The 24247-nt window shown below is 44.2% G+C and overlaps 1 protein-coding gene across 2 annotated transcripts; it reads left to right on the top strand.

Annotated features, from left to right (window-relative positions):
* The first annotated feature begins 330 nt into the window (after positions 1 to 330).
* On the top strand, positions 331 to 22938 carry LOC110498439 (RING finger protein 150). 2 transcript variants are annotated; one of them, XM_021575055.3, is made up of 7 exons: positions 331 to 1142; positions 12069 to 12319; positions 13981 to 14052; positions 14500 to 14582; positions 14848 to 14944; positions 15064 to 15289; positions 19091 to 22938. In XM_021575055.3, the coding sequence occupies exons 1-7, from the start codon at positions 686 to 688 to the stop codon at positions 19207 to 19209; spliced, it is 1305 nt and encodes a 434-aa protein (XP_021430730.2). In that variant the 5' UTR covers positions 331 to 685; the 3' UTR covers positions 19210 to 22938. The 2 variants fall into 2 exon arrangements, 1 of the variants encoding a protein (XP_021430730.2); XR_016483911.1 differs by having other exon boundaries at positions 337 to 1142; positions 14442 to 14582; positions 19091 to 19735.
* Positions 22939 to 24247: the final 1309 nt, after the last annotated feature.

Raw genomic sequence — 24247 nt, 5'->3', positions numbered from 1 at the left:
CTTGACAATATTAAGCTCTAATTCGAAACCCCCAATGTCAATTTTGTGTGTGTGTGTGTAGGGGGGGGGGGGGGGGGGGTGTATATATATATATATACCGGTCGAACATATATATATACCGGTCAAACGTTTTCATAGTTTTGATGTCTTCCCTATTATTACGCAATGTAGAAAATAGTCCAAATAAAGAAACAATTATTGAATGAGTAGGTGTTCTAAAACGTTTGACCGGTAGTGTATATATATTTGTTTTTTTGTACTAACAACTTTGGTGGGCGAAAATAAATAATACGCGGTCGCCTATTGCCGATCCCTGTATAGGCGAACACTAGCCTTTATTATGGGGGACAGGTTCGACTATATTCGTGATCCCCGCCCAGGTCACATGTTTAGAAAGCTTGTCCAGCGCGCACAGCTGACTGACAACAACATTGCAGGCCAGTCGCTTAGGTAGCAGTAGGCAGGGTGGAGAAGCACGCCTACAAACCAACTGTTTAAAAACATTTCTGTCTACAACCAGAAGCTACCTTTAACCAGTTGGTTTGCTACATCACTTTTCAAGTATTTCAACTTCAGGGTAGTCCGACATCGTAGTCGTCGAGCTTGGAAAGGGGGAGGCTACCAGCGAGAGGCAGCTTTTAGGCTTGGTGGAGAGGGAAACACTCGCTATATCCTCGGACTGAACATGGCAATGTCCCTCATCCAAGCCTGCCGCAGTCTAGCTCTCTCAACATGGCTGCTATCCTTTTGCTTCGTGCATTTGCTGTGCCTGGACTTTACGGTGGCGGAGAAAGAAGAATGGTACACCGCGTTTGTCAACATTACTTATGTGGATCCCGTGACTTCAGAAATCAAAACAGAGAAGACTGAGTGTGGAAGATATGGCGAGCACTCCCCCAAGAAAGAAGCAAGAGGGCAAGTGTTGATGCCTTTGCTTTTGCAAGAGAGACAAGCTTGCGACCCGAACGCTAAGTATCCCCTGCCTTATCAAAACAATGCTTGGATGGCGTTGATAGCTGCAGGGAATTGTACATTCAGAGATAAAATTCGCAACGTCGCTGCACTCCACAACGCATCTGCAGTCATAATTTATAACGTGGGCTCCACTAATATCAACGATACCATAACAATGCCTCATCAAGGTAAACTACACTTTCGGGGGAGAAATGCATCATACTCATCAATCTTACATGACTGTATGCGATGCACTGTATCACTTGTATGAGACACTGTACTTGTCACTGTTGTGACTTAGTGACAGTTTACAAGTGCTCTGCCCTCTTATCATGTCGTTATGGCAATGGCACACTGTTTTAGGCTGTTGAATACTGGCAATGCATTCATGTCAGTAAGCAACAAGCTCAAAACTGTCAAACTTACTATTATATATTGAACTAATCAACAAAGAAGCACATTGTCCACAAAACTAGATTTTGGATTGCAGGCCTACTTTTCAAGGGAATGGGCCACTTGTGTAAAATATAAATGTTGATATTATGCTGCATAGCCCATGCATGAACTCACCATGACCCTCTGGGAGTTGTATCCACCCAGCTCATATAGACTATTGATGCATGTTTCCGACTGCATTGGGATAGATCATCAGTCAAGCTCTGATATCCTACACATTCCCTATACATTTTTAGCCTATATCTAATTTGAATGCATATCTAATTCTCGCTGATTCTGAACTGGGCCAAATGTTGAGTCAGGGGATGGCATGGTACTGGCTCAGACCAGGCTGAGGCTGTTGTGTAAGCTAAAGAGTTCTCCTGTAATTTCTCTCTCCGGCTCATTCTTGACCGCATCAAAATCTGACCTCACCTCGCTCCCTGTCCTTCTTCAGCACTGACAACTGACCAGGTGAAAGCCAGCCTCATGATGAGCTTCCACCATTATTGTTTTCACTTGTCAGGTATGTTCCAATCAGTGCAGATGAAGGGAGATTAAGAGACAGATTTTTTATTTTTTACAATTTAGAGCCTGTCTCTCCTGCTCTCACCCTGAGCCATGTCGGAAAGAATCAAGGACAAAGAGGAGCAGAGGGAGGACAAAGAGGAGCAGAGGGGGGACAGGAAGTAGGAGGATTTTAGTTTTGGGTGGACATAAATATTAATGGAAGAAGGATTTAGCACAGTTACGATTTCAAACCCAAAATTATTTAAATGTTTGGGTTGTAAAACTGAGTCCTGCTTTGCAAGAGATCCAAATGGCAATCCATATTTCATTTTATTTTACCTTTATTTAACTAGGCAAGTCAGTTAAGAACAAATTCTTATTTTCAATGAACGAGGCAGTTAACCCACCGTTCTGAGGCCGTGATTGAAAATAAAATAAGAATGTGTTCTTAACTAATGTGTTCTTAACTGACTTGCCTAGTTAAATAAAGCTATTAAAAAAAATAATAATAAAAAATCTAAATTGGCAAATCGGCGCCCAAAAATACAGATTTCCGATTGTTATGAAAACTTGAAATCGGCCCTAATAAATCAGCCATTCCGATTAATCGATCAACCTCTAATCCATACCGTCTCTCCACATTCCTTATCTTTTCACATGCAGTCTAGTCTTCATATACGGTACCTTGGAAAGTATTCAGACCCCTTGATCTTTTCCACATTTTATTACGTTACAGCCTTATTCTAAAATGTATTACATATTTTGTTTTCCTCAGCAATCTACACAAAATACCCCATAATGAGAAAGCGAAAAAATGTTTTTTTGTGCAAATTTATTACAAATAAAAAAACACCTTATTTAGAGAAGTATTCAGACCCTTTGCTATGAGACTCAATTGAGTTCCGGTGCATCCTGTTTCCATTGATCATCCTTGAGATGTTTCCACATCTTCATTGGAGTCCACCTGTTGTAAATTCAATTGATTGGACATGCTTTAGAAAGGCACACACCTGTCAATATATGGTTCCAAAGTTGACAGTGCATGTCAGAGCAAAAACCAAGCCATGAGGTCGAAGGAATTTTACATAGAGCTCCAAGACAGGATTGTGTTGAGGCACAGATCTGGGGAAGGGTACCAAAACATGTCTGCAGCATTGAAGGTCCCCAAGAACACAGTGGCCTCCATAATTCTTAAATGGAAGAAGTTTGGAAACACCAAGACTCTTCCTAGAGCTGGCCACCTGGCCAAACTGAGCAATCAGGGGAGAAGGGCCTTGACAGAGCTCTAGAGTTCCTCTGGAGATGGGAGAACCTTCCAGAAGGACAACCATCTCTGCATCACTCCACCAATCAAGCCTTTATGGTAGTGGCCAGACGGAAGCCACTCCTCAATAAAAGGCAAATGACAAGGTTCTCTGGTCTGATGAAACCAAGATTGAACTATTTGGTCTGAATGCCAAGCGTCACATCTGGAGGAAACCTGGCACCATCCCTACGGGGAAGCATGGTGGTGGCAGCATGCTGTGGGGATGCTTTTCAGCGGCAGGGACAGAGAGACTAGTCAGGATTGAGGCAAAGACAAATGGAGTAAAGTACAGAGAGATCCTTGATGAAAACCTGCTCCAGTGTGCTCAGGACCTCAGCCTGGGGTGAAGGTTCACCTTCCATCAGGACAATGACCCTAAGCACACAGCCAAGACAATGCAGGAGTGACTTTGGGACAAGTCTCTGAATGTCCCTGAGTGGCCCAGCCAGGGCCCGGACTTTAGCCTGATCGAACATCTCTGGAGATACCTGAAAATAACTGTGCAGCGACGCTCCCCATCCAACCTGACAGAGCTTGAGAGGATCTGCAGAGAGGAATGGGGGAAAAACTCCCCAAATACAGGTGTGCTGAACTTGTAGCGTCAAACCCAAGAAGACTTGAGGCTTTAATCGCTGCCAAAGATGCTTCATAAAGTACTGAGTAAAGGGTCTGAACACTTATGTAAATGTGATATTTCCATTTTTTTTAAATATAAATTTGCAAAAATTGTAAACCTGTTTTTGCTTTGTCATTTTGGTGTATTGTGTTTAGATTGTTGAGGGGGAAATACGATTTAATCCATTTTAGAATAAGGCTGGAATGTAACAACATTCTGAAAAAGTCAAGGGGTCTGAATACTTTTCGAATGTACAGAATGACTGACGTGTGTGTGTGTGTGGTTGCCCACATGCGTTTTGAGCTCGGCTACCCTCCTTTGTCTTTACTGTAGCTCTGTTTACTGAGACAGATCATGTTAATGGATTGAAACTAAACGAACCATGTCTGTGTCTTAACACAACCTGACTGTGCGACTGGTTTGACGACGTGCTGTAAAACGTAGCACCCTCCTTCACAATGGGCTGACAGGTAGTGTATAACCTATCACCCTGTTAGCACGCTGCCAAACTGCATTATCCTGCTGCAAAAGCACTGACACACCTCCTCCAACCAATACAGAGTGGTGTCTGTCTGTATGGGCATCCAAGCTGTGCAGGTGATCGGGTTGCATGAGGGTTGGCATCAATGGAATGGTTACCATTGCTGACGTTTTGCCTTCTTTTAACTGAGGAATACGCCATGTGGACCAAAACGGGTAATTACATTCATATAAACCCCTTTGTTCACATTCACTGGCAGTCTGACAGATTCCAAGCCCTATCTACATCATCTCCTGGACTGGACAGGAGCATGCTGGCTTCTAATGGGGAAGTGAGGAGAGATGATGGAAGGCCCTACCAGATGCCTCAGACACATGGGGCCAGTCGAGGCGAGGGGTTTGGGGGGTGGGTGGCCACCCCTGGCAAGCTCTCTGAGACCCCCATTGGGTCCCTCACTGCTTGGCTGGCACAGCCCAGGAGATGTGTCTGTTAAGGCGTCAGCATTCTTCAGCTCGGCCGGCGCCGAGCTCGGCTAGGTGAACCGAACAAGTGTGCTTGTATACTCCCTTAAAAGACCCTCGCTTGAAAAATTATTAAAAAGCGTTGATGGTATTGTTTGTCCATTTTGAGAAGCCGTAGCCAGTATACATTTCTTCAAAATAGTTAAATTAATCTAAAATAACTCAAGAAATCTGTTATTAATTTTGAAGTTTTTTGCTGATGGGATCTTAGTCTTGCAATTTTACATCTAACTAAGATGTTTGCAGTATTTGTCTCTTTTATTTTTTTGCATGAAAAACAACAGACTTTATTGAAGAATTTACTATTATTGACCAATCACCGACAGAGGGGCGTAGACTTCGGCTACTGACTTCGGGTTGCCTCAAAAAAAAAATAATTGTATGCCTGAACAACTGAAGTGAACAAAAACATCACAAAAAGTCGGCATTATATATGCACTAACTCTTCCAAACTATTTTGTCTGGGAAGCATGTGGATACGAACCACACCACACACACCCTTCCTGCTGAGAGGGTACAGCGGGCCTGCAGTCCCTGGGTACCTACGGAAAAGAGTAGACTGTGCTATTTCTGGGGCTGCTAAGACTCATACTCCCAGCCCTGAGAGGAACAGACAGAGATGGGGGGGGAGAGAGAGCGAGCAATGATGAGGGAAAGGGGGACTAAAAAAAAGCGAAAGGAAGTGCCAACAGAAGTGGCCAGGGTAACCGAGAGCCAAGAATCTCGTTCTCTCTCTCTCATCTTAATTAGGTTGGCCCCACCTGTGACAAAGAACGCATACAAGGCCTTTTTGTATGAGAAAACTCAGACCTCTGTGTGGACAGGACACATGAATCCTATCAGGGCTGATCTTTATGAAAGACTAGACATTTGCAGTCTGGCTTTTATATGGAGGGAGAGCAATGAGCATGTGGAGGACATTTTCTGAGAGCTGGAATTAATCACTAGATTTCTGTACGTGGCTCCCTCCCTCTGCCTGACCATGTTTTTTTAGGCAGTTGTTTTGTCGGCCATCTTGGCTATGCAAATTTCAGTGGCTACATGTATGAATTATTTTATATTTTTATGCACATTTTCGCTGGACAGACTAACACCGTTGATATTGAATAAGGATTTGTGCTGTTTAATTACAGCTAACCAAATACTATTATCCACTACACAGCAGGTTATGCTGCCCTCAAGGCTGCTAGCAAAAGCTAATCCTCAGCAGCAATAAACAGGTTAGTGCCCTTCCTCTAAAAATCAACTCTAAAAAGCTCACTCGCTCTCTATTCCACCTGGCGTGCCTTATTATGCACCATCGTGGCTGATTATGCACCACCCTGGCTTATTATGCACCATTCTTGCTAAAAGGTGTCCGCAAAGAGGAGAGATTTTGGACCAGTTCAGCCTCTGTTGGGCCATCGGTTGATATTACACACTGCTTTGATTTTTAGAAGCAGCTATTTCCGTTTTCTTGTTCTTTCTCTCTCTCTAAATGAAATGGATTCGCCAACTACTTGCAGACAGTAATGATAAAATGTGTATAACATCTTGCCCCTTGTGGAATATCTTTGTGTCTGTATTCTTGTCTCCTTCATCTGGGTTGTAATTTATAGCCTGGTCCAAGATCTGTTTGTAGTGTCTTGCCAACTCCTATGGTTATTGACGTGACTATGACCATAGGAGTTGGCAAGACAGCACAAACAGATCAGGGACCAGTCTATGTAATCCAAAATCCCACCCAGATGGTAAAGATGGCTAAAACCTTGAGTCTACTCTGCACTACCTACTTAAGATCTCATACTTAACAGCTGAAGCATGGCCAGTGTGCAAAAGCAGCTTTGCAGATGTAGAGCTTTGGCAATGTGTTCCCTTACCATGGCCATTTTGTTCTCGAGGCGCATAGAGGTGAAGAAGTTAATCCACTCCTTGAGGCCATGTGTTGCTACTAATCTTTTGGCATCCATGTTGGATTGTGCCCTCATGTCCAGATGTTTTTTTTAATTCATCAGTTGAGGGGTATCTGGTTAGGTTAGCAAGCCCATTGTTTTTTTTAAAGCTGTGTAGCGTTTGTCAGGGTGTAGGGCTCAGTGTTAACATAATAGTATTAGCAGCCGTGAGATCTGTTTACCGTGCACACACAGCCTTGTTTTTCTGTCGGTGATTGTGCCGCTGATTGCATTAGGAGTGGCTACCCTTAACAGTTGCTGCTGCAATGCTCGCTGCTAATTCAGCCAACTGTGTCTGTGTGCGCGCTTGTTTGCATATAGGCCTAAATGTGACGTTTGTATGAACAAGCCATGGTGCTGCTGCAATGCTCGTTGCTAATTCAGCCAACTGTGTGTGTGTGTGTGTGTGCGCCCGCGTGTTTGCATATAGGCCTATATGTGACGTCCTTGGACCTAATGCATTGTGCCTTGTTGTGTGTAAACCCTATATGCAGGGTAACACAGTAGCCTCCGGCCTACTACCCATTGTGCACTGTTACATCACAATGTGATTTAGGCCCCGTCTATGCCAGGACATTGGCTCCGGAGCTCTTCGTTCCTGATGCGCTTATTTCATTAGACCACTGTGTATTATTAGATTTAGTCTAGTCGTTTTAGTTTTTTGGAAACAATTAGGCCATCTGAAGCCGAAAAAAGCACACCTTGCCAGTAGCCCTTTAACTTCCGTTTCAAGACCATACGCCTTTGAGAAAAAAGCTTCAAGACTGTATCTTTTGGACCCATAGTAGTGGACCCATAGCTAGTAAAGATTATTATTATGTAGATTATCTATTGATCTGCTCTCCTTTCTCTCCATAAACCTGTGGCTGTATACGACGAACTAGTTACATATGGAGATTCATGAGCATAATGCATTGCGTCTTTCCCATATGAAATGTGTGCTGTCCATGGGGGATCAGTCCCTGCGTCACACACACATACCTCAAGGTTTATTTCCAGGACCGAGTCATGAAACTGGGCGCTATGGCGACCGACCGAGAGTACAGAGAAACGAGTTGTATTCTGTCTCCAACCATCTCTTCCCTCTGTCTTTTTACCACCCTCTTCCACCCACTCTAATTTGACCTATTCTCACTGTTAGACCCGTACAGATGTGAGTCATGCAACCCTGCCAAGGAAAATTAGCATGCCGTATCCCATAGGCGGAGTGTGAGTTTCACGTTTGGGGAAGCACATTTTCACCTGAAAAAATGCACCTTTTATAATAAATCATTCCATGCATCATCATATTTGCAGACTTATGTAAAATAGCCTACTATTCCAAATGTGATGAGTTGATTGGATAGTCGTAATTTAAGCTAATAATATAACTTAATCATTGAATGCATGGCTGTAGGCTATATCAGATACGTTTCTTCTTTCTTTGCACAGGAACATCTTGGCCTTTTATGAACACATGTCATGCAATTCTACTACACTTTATATTACTGGAGACAATAGCGGAATCTTTTTTTAGTACGACAAAAATGACAGAGTAGCCTACTCTGCTGACACTGACAAACAGATCAATTAAAACGATGGTGTCTGATCCATCTAATCGTCCTATGAGAAGGGTAGACACATACAATTATGACGTTCATCTAACCTGGAGGAGGAAATTATTGTAGCACATACCCAACCATGAAAGAGTGAATATGCGCACTCACCGGGAATATGACAAACTTTCGGCTGGTGCTAATAAGAAAGGCTATACTGTTCACTCAATTAAATTGAGAATTTTGAACTACAAGACAGATGAGTCTTTTCATTTACTTTTCTTTACAGCAATAGACATTTGCATTCCAAATGATGTTTTCCTTCAATTGGATTTTGAAATATTGCGATATGCCTGGCTGGGCTTCGGCTTTTCACTGACATTCGCAACTCAACAATCATCAATGTGGCTATTTGCCAGGCGCCCTGTCCAAATTGCGGCGCCTTCTGACTGTAGGCAATGCGTTTTTTACACGTTTATTTCACCTTTATTTAACCAGGTAGGCCAGTTGAGAACAAGTTCTCATTTACAACTGCAACCTGGCCAAGATAAAGCAAAGCAGGGCGACACAAGCAACAACACAGAGTTACACATAAACAAACACAGTCAATAACACAATAGAAAAGTCTATATACAGTGTGTGCAAATGAGGTGAGGTAAGGCAATAAATAGGCCATAGTGGCGAAATAATTACAATTTCGCAATTAAACACTGGAGTGATAGATGTGCAGAAGATGAATGTGCAAGTAGAGATACTGGGGTGCAAAGGAGCAACAAATAAATAACAGTATAGGGATGAGGTAGTTGGATGGGCTATTAACAGATGGGCTATGTTCAGGTGCAATGATATGTGAGCTAATTTGACAGCTGGTGCTTAAAGTTAGAGAGGGAGATATGAGTCCAGCTTCAGTGATTTTTGCAATTCGTTCCAGTCATTGGCAGCAGAGAACTGGAAGGAAAGGTGGCCAAAGGAGGAATTGGCTTTGGGGGTGACCATTGAAATATACCTGCTGGAGTGCATGCTACGGTTGGGTGCTGCTATGGTGACCAGTGAGTTGAGATAAGGCGGGGCTCTACCTAGCAAAGACTTATAGATGACCTGGAGCCAGTGGGTTCGGTGACGAATATGAAGCGAGGGCCAGCCAACGAGAGCATACAGGTCGCAATGGTGGGTAGTATATGAGGCTTTGGTGACAAAACGGATGGCACTGTGATAGACTGCATCCAATTTGCTGAGTAGAGTGTTGGAGGCTATTTTGTAAATGACATCGCCGAAGTCAATAATCGGTATGATGGTCAGTTTTACGAGGATCCACAGCTTATATGTTTTTAATGAAGCTAATGATCCTCTGTGGCCAAATCATGCTTTATGGTGTAGTAGCTTATTTTGAATTATTTTATGAATATCTGTATCGACAGGAGTAAGATAATTAGGCTATATAATTTTGCTAATTTACTTTAGGGGAAGCTTAGCTCTTAGCCTTATGGACGCGCCGACTGTCGTATGGCAATCTTTTGGCTGTTTTAAATCCGCATTTGTTAGTGAATATTTTTCAGTCTCTGGAGTAAAGTCCAATGTTCCTTTTCTAATCCGGAATTCATTAGTGAGTGGGTAGACTCAGTCATCCATTTTTGAATGCCTTGCTGCTTGCTTTGTGTCTTTCTTGGGCTAAAAGTTTTGCAGCTACTTTTATTTCTTCAGTCACGGCTTTTTCCAACCTGTTTTTGTCTGTTCTGCAGTGATAATATGGTGTCGCTAGGTGCCAACTTTCCTCTCTCTCTTTTTTTCTTTCTCTCTATCCATCCCCAGGGTATGGTGATATAATGGCCTTGGCCACTTTCAGACCTCCGCCGGGTGCTGAGGGTATCCCACAATGCCCTGTGGCTGGCAGGCTGCCTTGGCGGCGGTGGTGGCAGAGTGAACGAGCATCTCCTTTAGAAATTACTGATAGATGGAGTGAAGAAGTGAAGCACCCTGGGGCTTCTGTGTTCCTGTGGCTCCGCACAGACGCCACGGTAACAAGGCCGCAGAGTACTAGAGGAAATGATGTCACCGAGTTCCAAAGGCTAATGAGTCACTTAGGCCCTTGACGACACAGACATCATCCCACATCAATGTGTGGCTGCAGATGGAGTGTCCATGAAGTGTAATCTCTTGTCTGGGATTTTAAACCACTCAGACACCTCTGATAGGCTATACTTCCTATCTATCACTCTCACCTCACCTCCCAATGCTTCAGTCAGTGGTAAAAGTGTGTCTGTGTCCGATAGACAGGTAGGCAGTACATACTGTAGCTGCAAGTTAAGGCACTCGGAGTCTTGCCTCGCTGAAGCTTTTTGGCCTGCTTCTGATGAACGTGAATGGCGACCATTTTGAAATCTTGAGGTCGATTGTGTTATTTAGTGTGTTAGCTTAGGACTTAGCCTACTTGAAGGATATTTTATCACTGTAATTATAATTTTCTGTGTGAAGAAAGGGTATATTGAAGCTATAGTATCTTTTGATGTGACGGTTGAGGATTGTGTGAAGTGTCAGGTCACAGGCCATAGGGAGAGGGGGCTAGATGAGAGGTGAGGATGAGAATAATGTCTTGTGGGAGGCCCTGTCAGAACTTGCTAGTTTCAACTCTGAAATGAGTTAACTGAAGTGTTAAAACACAATGTGTTAAAGTGGCACTTCTGTTGTCTATGACCTTGATAACATTCAACTCAACAACCTTCAACTCTGTTGTGAAAATGTGTAAAAATATCCTTGGTGGTTACAATTGTCCACTCTGTTGACTATCTGGTGGTGTGAACTAATGGCTTTGCTATGAAATGATGTTCCCTTGTAGAGTGTCTGGGGGGTGTGTGTTGTACTTTGTTTGACCCTAAATGAGCTACCGATCAAACCTTTTTAGTGGCAGCTGGGCCTGACCTAATTGTCAATTGGACTGTGTTATCAAAGCGGTCTGGTATTGTGACACCAGGGACGTGAAATGTTCAAAATGTTGCTGATAGAAATGTCAGCTAATGAATAGAGCTGATATGATTCCTTACTCTGTGACAGACAAGTCATTTCTGTTCGACAGATACAGATTTGTTCTAAATCTGTAACGTTTACTCCCTTCTGAACAGGGCCACAGGGCTCTGACCCAGACATGGAGAGTCAGGGGTTTTGTTTTGTTAGCTCTGCGTCCTGTCTCTGCCTGAATGAACTCCCAGTAGGCTAGCCTAATGCTAATTACTCACTGTGTTCTACAGACAGTGTTCTGTGAATACAGGTTATTTATAGTTTAGCTCAACCCTGATACACAATAGGGGTCTGATACCTCCACAGAGAGGTTTCAAATCCCATACAAATGAATGGGATCTAATGAAGCCACAAAGGAGCAATTAAAGAGCCACATGTTGCAGATCTCTGTCCCATACAACAAAAATATTGGCACATGAATATGGATGTGTAGGTTGTCTCAACAGATCCTTTAACTTTCTTTCCAATGAACTACAACATATTTACAGTAGTTGGTTGGATACATTTTGTAGCAGCTGACAAAGTCTTGACTTCCTACCAGCCTGGTGTTCTAGAACAGAGCAGAGAAAATGTCTAAACGGGCCTCTTGGTGTTGTGTGATTTAGAAAATACAGTGCCCATCTCCAAGAGGCCCGTTTAGACATTTTCTCTGCTCTGTTCTAGAAATGTCTCCCTTTTGCAACTTTTAACAAACCGGATAAATATTTGATTGACTTTAGCAACGACTGCTCTTCTTTTTGTTCACCTGGAAATTCCTATTCCAACAGGTACGGGGGATATCGTGGCGATCATGATTCCGGAACCCAAGGGTCGGGAGATCGCTGCTCTACTAGAACGCAACGTCACGGTGACCATGCACATCACCATAGGAACGAGGAACCTTCAGAAGTATGTGAGCAGAACGTCGGTGGTGTTTGTCTCCATCTCCTTCATCGTCCTGATGATCATCTCCCTGGCATGGCTCATCTTCTACTATATACAGCGGTTCAGATACGCCAACGCTCGCGACCGCAATCAGGTACGGTTCACTGTACAGACACATGAATGTAGTCACTAACGAGTCTACATACAGGGGGTACTGGGTTAATGTGAGGAACATAGTGAGTGTAGCATTGTAACCAACCGTCTGAAGGGATTATAACATTAAGACATGGTTGGTAATGTCATCCTACTGCATTTCAGTGTGTTGTCTCTGATAACACACACAGGTTGTCTGCTACTGTATACAGGGGGTACTGGGTTAATGTGAGGAACATAGTGAGTGTAGCATTGTAACCAACCGTCTGAAGGGATTATAACATAAAGACATGGTTGGTAATGTCATCCTACTGTATTTCAGTGTGTCTCTGATAACACACACAGGTTGTCTGCTACTATATACAGCGGTTCAGATATGCCAACGCTCGTGACCGCAACCAGGTATGGTATGACCGTAATGACAGCGTAAACTGGCAGTTTGACCACAGTATGAACATACTTTTTAGATATCTACATGTAGAGCAGTTGCTTTTCTCTGAGGTGATTTGTCTACTCTAAACCTTTCCCTGCTTTTACCATCCAAAATTAAAAATAGTGCGACAGCTGGGTTTGCTAGCGTAAACCTGTTGGACCGTTAACCGGGTAGTCCTGTTGGACCGTGTAGTCAATGCACACACCGTGGCCCACACTTTTACAAAAAAAGATGCTATCTAGAACCTTAAAGGTTTCTTCAGTTGTCCCCATAGGAGAACCCTTTGAAGAACCCTTTTTGGTTGCAGGGAGAATTATTTTGGTTCCAGGTAAAACCATTTGGGTTGCATGTGGAACCCTTTCTATAGAGGGTTCTACATGGAACTAAAAAGGGTTCTTCAAAAGGTTTTCCTATGGGGACAGCTGAAGAAACCTTTTTGGAAACCTTTTTTCTAAGATTGTCCGATGTTGACACAAATGTCACAGACAACCACATGGGTTGTCAAGGGGAATGGGCACCATGGTGACAATTTTTTGATTTTTCATACCTGCTGGAGTTGAATTATGATTCACTCCAAGAACTCGCCAGGCCTGAAACCACAAATCTGTTCTCTGTTGATGTCACAATGACTTTCCTTGATGACTGATTGAGAGCAGCTGTGGGCAGTGGCCTGGTCTGATGCAGTTATTTTCCACAGTGAGAGTAGACCTAGATAGCGAGGGTTAACAGCCTACCTTTCTCTCAATGTCTCTTAGTATTTATCTATCATCCACTCAAATCTCTCCCTTACTCATGCATTTAGCTCTCTATTGCTCCCTCCCTCTCTTTTTCTCTCTTTCCCTTTTTTCATACCTTGCACTACTCAGTGACCTGACTCGGCCTGTGTGTTCTGCTCTGGTCTGCAACAAGGGGTTAACTGTCAGCTCAGAGACGCTGCTATGTCAACATCACTAAGCGACTGTTCATCCTGCCGCGTTAAAACATTACACAGCCTCTCAGAACGTCTCCTTCAGATCTATTAACCAGTAATATGGTCCACCATGGTTCAGATGGAGACAGTGCATCTCAGGCCCTTTCTCTAACCTTGAAACGTGTCCATTCCTTGCCTTGTCAGTGGTTATTGGATATATAGGAAATTCCAGACATTCTTTTCTCTCTTTTGGGTTGCCAGGTTGGGTTGCTTATCTTTCCCCCACCTTCTTTGTTGTTCTTTGATCTTCTATGAGCAGAGACGTCTCGGAGACGCAGCCAAGAAGGCCATCAGTAAGCTCCAAGTACGAACCATCAGGAAAGGAGACAAGGTACACCAGGCTGCGTACTTTACTAACCTCTTCTATGATGTTGGATAAATGTGTTACGAAGGTTGTTATGAGTGTGGCAGTATCATTCATAAAGGTTTCATGGAGGGGTCATGAATGCCTTATGTATAGACCCTCTTCAAGTAAAGTGTTTCCAAAACCACCTATTTAAGTAGCAGTGATATGACCTTGATTGTAGGGTTCTAAACCGAAGCGAACCGTTTCCCCACGCTCCTGCTAAGCGCAGCATTTGGTAATGAACTTCCATCAGCCCAATGATAATGACCGACTCGTTTTTATTTTGTGTGTGTGTGTGTGTGTGTGTGTTTAAATTTGAATGAATTATACAGGCTGCATGGCTTTTGATCCGCTCTGCTTTATTCACCTTCCAGGAAATGAAAAGGAGACTAGACAACCAACCAAATGTCTCCTGTGTGTTTGGTGTTCTAGGAAACGGAGTCTGACTTCGACAACTGTGCTGTGTGCATCGAGGGCTATAAAGCGAATGATGTTATTAGGATATTGCCGTGCAGGTACGACAGCCTCTCCCATTTGTCAGTGTAACTAGAGAGAGCAGACACATTGACACCCATTACTATCATTGTCTCCTATAGATCATGTGTTGCAGTAGGTCTATTGGGAATGATTGGTAGTCATTAATATGCCACAATAATTTACTGTTCTGTACCTGAGAGCATATGTAGAGCATGGTGAGTGATGCTATGTTACCAAGGAGACTGTTACTACGGATGACATCATCAAGGCTGTGCGTGTTCGTGTGTGTGACTCTGTCCTCAGGCACATCTTCCATAAAAGCTGTGTGGACCCCTGGCTTCTGGACCATCGGACCTGTCCCATGTGTAAAATGAACATCCTCAAAGCGCTGGGAATACCAGTAAGGAGTTTCTGTCTTTCAACATCTATCCATCTCTCTTTCATTCCCAACCCTGATCCTGGAGAGATTCTATTTTTGGAAAGTGTTTTTGATGTTTATATTTGATTGATTGATTTCAGCCCAACTTTGACTGTGGGGGTGACATTCCGCCAGACTATGAGATGTCAGTGGGAGGCCCGCCCACCAACGCAATCACAGGGGCCAGTGACATCACGGTGAACGGGGAAGAGAGCTCGGTGGTGCTGGACACGGTGGACATGGACAGGACTATAGGGCTGCCTCAGGTCTACCACGACGCCCACGAGACACTACCACAGGCTGGGGACAGCCGACACATCGCCAGCAGTGAGTATAGACACACACCTATGCACCTACACACACACACCTACACACACACATTTGCGTATCAACACATACACACATATATACGCATATACATGTTACACACTCTCTCACACACACCTATGCTTTGGTTCCATCCCAGCACTAACATAACTTCTTCAACTAACCTGTACTTCCTCAACACAAACCAGTGAACTCACACCAGAACACTCCCCCATACCTGTCATGTTCAGAGCTGTGCTATGGTGGGATATAAGAGGAGTACTGTATTCTGAAATAGACCACAGTGTCCTCTCTGTCTCCACCAGAACAGAGAGTAGTTGCTCTCTCTCTCTAACAGACCACAATGTCCTGGTTCTTCACATGTGCGTCCACAACAACACCCTATTACCTAGATAGTGCACTATTTTTGACCAGGGGTCATAGGGCTCTAGTTAAAAGTAGTGCACTATATAGGTAATACCGTACCAATTCAAATGCAGCCTTGTACTGGCGTGGCTTAGCTAGTCCAGGGCTGCTGTACTGGCGTGGCTTAGCTAGTCCAGGGCTGCTGTACTGGCATGGCTTAGCTAGTCCGGGGCTGCTGTACTGGCGTGGCTTAGCTAGTCCAGGGCTGCTGTACTGCCGTGGCTTAGCTAGTCCAGGGCTGCTGTACTGGCGTGGCTTAGCTAGTCCAGGGCTGCTGTACTGGCGTGGCTTAGCTAGTCCAGGGCTGCTGTACTGGCATGGCTTAGCTAGTCCAGGGCTGCTGTACTGGCGTGGCTTAGCTAGCCCAGGGCTGCTGTACTGGCATGGCTTAGCTAGTCCAGGGCTACTGTACTGGCGTGGCTTAGCTAGCCCAGGGCTGCTGTACTGGCATGGCTTAGCTAGTCCAGGGCTGCTGTACTGGCGTGGCTTAGCTAGCCCAGGGCTGCTGTACTGGCATGGCTTAGCTAGTCCAGGGCTGCTGTACTGGCATGGCTTAGCTAGTCCAGGGCTGCTGTACTGGCATGGCTTAGCTAGTCCAGGGCTGCTGTACTGGCATGGCTTAGCTAGTCCAGGGCTGCTGTACTGGCATGGCTTAGCTAGTCCAGGGCTGCTGTACTGGCATGGCTTAGCTAGTCCAGGGCTGCTGTACTGGCGTGGCTTAGCTAGCCCAGGGCTGCTCTACTGGCGTGGCTTAGCTACCCCAGGGCTGCTGTACTGGTGTGGCTTAGCCAGCCCAGGGCCAGAACTAGGCCATCAGCTACCTGCTTCACTGTTCCCTGAATCCAGTCCCTGGCCAGAGAAGGAATAGTGCTCCCTTTTTTCAAAGTCACAAGCTAACCCAAATGCATTGGCATGGTTTACATACGTAGCATCAGAGTATGTTTTAAGGTTGCCGTGCTTGCTATTAGCAAGTTATTATGATAAGGCACTACAGCACTGAGCCATTGATAGGCACATTGTGTTTTTTGAGTTAGCCTGTTTGTTTAACAGCTGGTTAGCACATGGAACTTATTAGGGTGTGTGTGTGTGCGCGTGTGCGTGCGTGCCTGCATGCAGTCGGCCCGGAGAGTGGGGCAGGAGTGTGTTGACGCTGGCGTGGCCCACTTCCTGTCCTGCCCACCGTGCTGAAATTCCACCTGCAGTTGGCGGGGCCTCCGACCAAAACGCTCGCCTCTCGAGTCTCTTGTGCCAATGGAACAAGTTAATGCTGCCTTTGTGACAGCGTCTTATTAGCTTCCTGAGGCCTCTACTGTACCTTAAAGACCTGGTAAACACTTTGGACAGCGTCAACCTGCTAAGCCCCTTCAAAACATTAGAAAACTAGGGAGAACCTTGTACTTTTTTTTATCCCTCCCTCATTCCCATAACACAAGCCGACTTCTTGCGCTCCCATGAATGCCAGTCAATATTCTACCTTCAAGGTAGTTGAACACTTTTTACATGCCTGTATGTCTTTCAACTGTGCACAGCTTGTCCCCTTTTCGAGCCTTGGCATTGCTTGTCACACCTACCTTTGTGTTAAATATGAGCTTTCTCGGTTCCATCCCGGAGCGTATTCAAAATCCCCCACCTGCTGTTTATTTTAAGCCCCAGGATGGATCTGCGATGTCAGGGAGAGTGATTTGTGGGTTGCGCAAAACGCAGAGCCCATTCGGGCTGAGTCATTGCTTATGGAATGGCACGGCAGTACTGCCACTCTAGGCCTTTAGCCTTATTGTAGTCTGGCTGTCACCAGCACGACAGCTTACTGCAGTATAGGCAGTAAAACAAACTTGGCGCGCACTGAGGGGGATGGCATTTGGGGTAAGGAGAGAGAAAGCTCCAGGCCCATATTCACAGTGTCTTCGAAATAGGAAGGCTGTACATATAATGGCATTTACTACGATCTAAACTGCAAAACTGATCCTAGATCAGTACTCCCCTCGAAGAGTAACGCAGTATGTCTCAGGGGTACACTACTAAGTAGGAGTTAGCCAGCTGACTTTGATAAACAACCAGAAATAACAGTTCCTTACCAGTCTCTCTCTCTCTCTCTCTCTCTCTCTCTCTCTCTCTCTCTCTCTCTCTCTCTCTCTGTCTCTCTGTCTCTGTCTCTCTCTGTCTCTCTGTCTCTCTGTCTCTCTGTCTCTGTTCCTCACCAGTCTCTCTCTCTCTCTGTTCCTCACCAGTCTCTCTCTCTCTGTTCCTCACCAGTCTCTGTGAATAGCAGCTGGCATCACTTAGAGCCTGAACTCCTGCTGCTATGCCAGAGCCTTTCAGGACACACCTTCAGACTCCCTGCCCCCTCTCTCCCTCCCTCCAAGCCTTTATATAACCATGACAAAATGCAGCCATGGACAGATAGGATTGAACTGTTATATATTAGTATTAGGTTGGCATTTACCTCCTTGAGGATGCAGCTCATGTTTGGTGCCTGCTTGCAACTTGTATGGTTGTAAAATTGGTTCCACTTTCACTAAGTAATTCAAATAGCTTATGCCAGTGTATTTGGAAATGGATGATGTGTAATTAACACACACACACACACACACACACACACTGTTTAGTTCTGTTGTGTTGGTTGTCAAGTGAGACTGATTATCAGCCCGTCACACAGTCTGTGTTCTTCCTGCATCAATTAGCTGGCAGTTAATGGGAGTTCTGTTGTTTGTTTGTCGCGGCGCTAACTAGCTCACGGTGCCGCCTGACAACCGCCCCGAGATGAAGGATCTGATCTATCAGTGTTCTGCTGAATTGCCGTGTTGCAGTGACAGATCGCGGTGCACGCCATGCCCGCCAGCGTAAACACCGAGCGCTGTCTGTTAACTTATTACGGTTATCCTTCACTTTGGACCGTGCTACAGCATGTTGCCAAAAAAAGGCCCGATTTGCTGCAGGAAAGTCAGACAGGAGTGGTGTTAGTCCATAGGGAGCATATGTGAAGTAGATTGATGGTCCCCTGTACTTCTCTAGTTGTTTTCTATTCATCTGACTGTGTAGCACTGCTATCTCCTAAGGCCGGGTGTAGCGCTGCTATCTCCTAAGGCACGGTGTAGCGCTGCTATCTCCTAAGGCCCTGTGTTGCGCTGCTATCTCCTAAGGCCCTGTGTTGCGCTGCTATCTCCTAAGACCTGGTGTCGTGCAGTCTGTCTTTAGTCAAGTGGACATCACAGCACTTACAGAGCAGTTTACATCTTGTCAGGTTTCCTACTATGCCCTCATCAGTCGCCTCATCTTGTCTCTGCTACTGCACATTAACTGCCATTTTGGGTCCATTCAGGTTTACCTGTATCACCCTCTCTTTTAAAGGTGACCACCATGTTGTGTCTGTGCTGACCGGTCTCTCTCTCCCTGCAGGTGAGCACCAGCCCCCGCTGAGCAGCGACTCGGACACCTCCCTTATCTTGGCTGTGGAGGTGGGTCTGTCCGACATGGAGCTCTCCCTCGGGCACGACCGTGACGAGGTCAAGTCCTGAGCCAATCAGAGCCAAGTAGGAAGGAAGCTCCCGGGTTCGACATGGAGATGAGAAACGGGGCCGGGCCCCCTGATGGGAGGTAGTGGCTCCAAATAAATAAGAGACAAGCAAGCAATAGAACCCATAGCAGTGCAACGCACCTATCTGTCCCCACTGCCTCATCTACAGGTTCCTCCTGTCCTGCCTCCCTTTTCTGACTACTGTCACGTTCAGTCGCCATGGAAACCAGGCAGCCAATCACAGCTCTTGTCATTAGCCTCTGGACTGGGGGTATAGTTTAGCACCTCTGTTAGTTGTCTCCATGTCACCATCACTTTGACTCTTTGGACATGTGACATTTTGATTTCTTTCTACGAGATCATCACTGCCAACGTATTCCAGAATGAAACACGGAAATCTTTACACCTCGTTATAGGAATATCTATTTATACTGTATATGGTCAATATAAGCCTCCTGCAGCATGGGCTTTGAGTGTCATAAACAGTTAGTGCGTGTTCTGAGTGACCAGCATTTACATGTGGTAAACTTGAAGCTGATGTTTTTTCACCACCTCTGCTTGAAATAATTTCCATAACATTCAACGCTGTTGGTATTGTAGCATTTATACTATGCACATGTTGTCAAGCATTTCTGAATATCCGATTGTTAAATTGCATCCTTATCCTTCATTTAGGGGTCTTTAGGACCATCGTTTATTTCCACTTCTGAAGTACTGTACACCATGTGTTGTGGGGACCAACTACGAGTTTGTTTTACCACACCAGTTGACAATCACAGCCCACGGTAATGGAGATTTGCAGTGATGACATCAGCTACAGCCCTGTTTCAAACTGCTAAAGCTTTATTAGCACCGCCAGTAACACAGCACAGGAGGCGATAGTAGTGGCTGTTTGTTCCGTTTTAATGTCATGTCATCTCCCAGTCGAGCCACCCAATAGCATGTGGTGAAATCTTCTGTTCCCTAACATAACGTGTGTCTGCAGGTCTGTGCATTTGCTCTGTGCCAAGTTCTTGCAGTTTTAGTTTTTTGTATTGATGTTGCTTCTGTTTCTAGAAGCCAAAGCAAGATGGCATTGTGGATGTTGTTGAGTTCACCCATTGTTTGGATAGTGAAAAGCACATCGAAGTTGTCTGTTGATAAAAGTAAATGACATTTGACTATATCTGAACTCGGTGTATTAGATAGCCCCTAGTCTGAGACATCCCAGACCTAGGGCAACCGCACTAGTATGCTGGAACATTGGTACATTGTGGGAAGCAACTGGCCCATCTAGAGAGACTAGATAGCCCCTAGTCTGAGAAATCCCAGACCTAGGGCAACCGCACTAGTATGCTGGAACATTGGTACATTGTGGGAGACAACTGGTCCATCTAGAGAGACTAGATTGCCCCTGGCGAAGGAATACCATGCATTGGTTGTGGCTTTGGTTGACTGTGAATTCATTATGAAAGAGTTGACTAAACCCTGTTGCAGATAGTTTGTACCTCTTAGTCATTTCTTCTGAGGATAAAACTTTTTTTTTCTTCCTATGATGAATTTCAAAATGGCAGTTTTTTTTGTACATTCGTCGTGTAGGGAAACGAAAGTCTGACGAACAGCATTTATTTTAGTATGAAAATAAGTTTATTTTTGTAAGAAAAAGAAAATGGAGGTAAATGTTTACAGTCCAGGAGAAATGGAGTAAGAGAATAGTTGCCTGGTTTCAAGAGCTCACTGGTAATGCTAATGCATTTTGAATGACATGTATTAATTCATGGTTTATGTCTTTCCTCCCCCGATTTTGATTACTGCTCTGTAATTGTTTCAAAGGCCATTTTTTATTTGAGTTTGATTCCTGTCTCTTTTGGAGTTCCCTCAAGGTTCTCAACACATTGATTTATTTTACAAATGTGTACTTTCATCCTTAACATATGATCATCTTATATTGCTTTAGTATGCAATTTAGATGTGATTTTCAGGCTAAAATCTGTATGAAATGGCACAAGGCCACTGTTGTTATCGAGCATCTACTGCGTTTCTCTTCCTTACTATGCGTTCGTTCATTTAATCATTGGTTCCTTTAGGCCGCCAACCAATCAACAACCAATCAACTCCCAGTTATGTAAGAAGTTCATATTACCCATATTCCCCCCTGTCCTTGTCAATCAGAGAAGGATTACAGAATCTATGGGAGAATGTTGAAATCTCCCACGCTCATGCATTAGGTACATCTGTATGCCCTCCTAGTGTGTCAGACTCCTTACATTTAGCTTTGTTTTGCAGTATCAGTTTGTGAAATACACTACATCTGTGTGATTAATATTGCATAAGCGTCATAAATGTATATTTAATCAATCGATTGAATGGAGACTGAAGAGCGATGCATTGAACATGGCTCAGTTAAAAGCATATTCTTCCCACTTTTTGCGTTCCAATTCTCTACACTTCTCACTAAGTGTGCACACTTAAAGTAATGGATTTTATAATGGTGGAAACGCCCTCCAGCCAATGTTTACACCAATCCAGTGCTTCTAAATCAGTGGTGAGAACTGCACGGTATGGGAGGATGGGGATTTAAGTGCTCCACCATAACTCATGGCATCCTTGGCCAGAATACTATAGATCCATTAAAATATGGTATGGTAGCCTCATCTAGCCTCTCCACACACAGCTCTACAGTTGTTACTATGGGCTGAGGGCCCTAGAAACAACTAACAGCGTTTGATTTCCCTCTGGGGGTTGGTTTCACACACACACACACACAACACCACACAGTTTCCATGTGCCCATTTGTTTGTATTGCACAGGGGGACAAGATAAGAGGAAGCAATTAAGCTCGGGGGGCATTTTGAACCAGAGGAGGGTTTTGATAGATGCTGATTGTACTGTGTGTGTGTGTGTGTGTATGCGTGTCTGACATCTTCACTTGTGTGAAGCCAGAACATTTAAAAGCCTTTAATTGCTTCCTGTTTCATGTCAGGGGTCGTGTTTAATTGACTTAACTTCCTGAAAGGTCATTCTCTCATTCTCAAACTTCTTAAGTCCACTTATTCTAACAACTCTTTTTTTTAAAATTTTATGACCATGAAGAAGCAATGGCCTTGATTTGAACGTAATTTGAATGAATATCTGTTATATTCGTAATGAACACTTGTAGAAACCGGCATGTTCTTCCTAATAAAGTAATGAATGCACATATTATAGTCTTATAGTAGGTTATTGTTTACCCCAATGATGGTATAATTATGTCAGGTATACATAAAATTACATAATAGAAACTCATCATTTAAATATAGCTTTTAGTTCTCTGTCTTTAACTGGTTGTGTACTACCTAGAATGCACTTTTTCACATGAAGGAGAGTTCTGTATACTACAACGAAATGGCACAAAACATCTTTTGAATACGGTTGACCTTAAATGCGGTTGACAGTTGACACGACCATGTTTTTAAGAGAGAGGGCTACAATATTGGGAAAGGCACATGACAATTGTCACTGGATGTGTGCTGTTTAAGAGTCTGTGTTCTTTTATCTAGACTTGTATACCAGCTGAGGATTTGGGGAATGTTACAAATGTTGTATGCTATATCTAGCAGAACTCTACAGTATTGCTATTTTGTAATATAGAGAAATATGTAAATATTTTTGGTAGTGTTAATGATATACAGTACAGTTCTATAATACAATGTTGCACGTGTGTGAGTCAATGATTGTGAGGTACAATACATTTTATTGCAAGTTTTTCCAACTGTGGTGAAGCTGTCTGGTTTCTATTTCGTTATTGTCAATCATGTTTATGTCAACCCTCTCTGATACCGTTAGGGTGAGCCAATGCTATTGAGATTATTTATTCTGACACGATTCATTGGCCAATATGTAAATGACCATCATATGTTCCAACGATATAAGCTGGTCTCTGCTGTATCGTTACGATATGCACACTAGCACACTACACTACATGGCCAAAAGTATGTGGACACACCTTCAAATTAGTGGCTTCTGTCACACCCATTGCTGACATGAAAGGTTATTAATAATTTACGAGGGAGGAAAATAGAACAAAGAGAGACGGTGAGAGAAAGAACTTTGATTTCATTGTTTGGGGAGAGGGCGCGAGAAATCGGTGATGAGAAAGTCAGAGACTCAAAAGCTCAAGCCAAGAGTGGGACAGACGTCTTTCCAGAAGGCCATTGTTTTTTATTGTAGGAGGAATCGGCATATATTCAAGCAGTGAAGTCATGATGTTCTAGCGGGGGAGAGATGTCTCACTCTCCAGCGCCACCCACCTTCAGCCCAACGACAATAACACGTACTCCGTGACAAGCCGACAGATGTGCTGCTAGGGTTGGGGTTTGTTCACAACAAGACAGGCGTGAGGGAGAGAGGGATGAGAGAGAGAGAAAGGGGTAGTATGAGAGTTCTCAACCAACCCAGTGAAAGAAAGAAACAAATTGGATTTGTTGGAAAAGAGGGAGAGAGGGTTCTTTATAGAAAGAAACATAGAAAGATGGAAGAGGACTGGCCACCCCTCGGAGCCTGGTTCCTCTCTACGTTTCTTCCTCTGTTCCTGCCTTTTCTGGTGAGTTTTTCCTAGCCACTGTGCTTCTACATCTGCATTGCTTGCTCTTTGGGGTTTTAGGCTGAGTATCTGTACAAGCACTTTGTGACAACTGTTGATGTAAAAAGGACTTCATAAAACAAATTGGAATTTGATTGATTGAGATAGAGAAAGAGAGTCCACAATCAAGAAATTGGATTTGAGAAAATACAAGCTAGGAGAAAAATTAAGGCAGAGAGGGATGGAGGGAGAGACAGAAGAGTGAAAGAATGAGCAAAACAGCCAATTTCACACAGAGACAGAGGATAGAAAAACAGAGTGACAGTTGGAAAGCGGGGAGAGGTGAGAGCGAGTGTAACAGTATAACTTTAGACCATCCCCTCGCCCATTCCCGGGCTCGAACCAGGGACCCTCTGCACACATCAACAACAGTCACCCACGAAGCATCGTTACCCATCGCTCCACAAAAGCCGCGGCCCTTGCAGAGCAAGGGGAACCA

The sequence above is a fragment of the Oncorhynchus mykiss genome, chromosome 10, assembly GCF_057628025.1.
Source record: "Oncorhynchus mykiss isolate SJ-2025 chromosome 10, ASM5762802v1, whole genome shotgun sequence".
Lineage (NCBI taxonomy): Eukaryota > Metazoa > Chordata > Actinopteri > Salmoniformes > Salmonidae > Oncorhynchus > Oncorhynchus mykiss.
The sequence above is the reverse complement of the archived record's forward strand: the minus strand, read 5'-3'. Positions and strand labels throughout refer to the sequence as shown.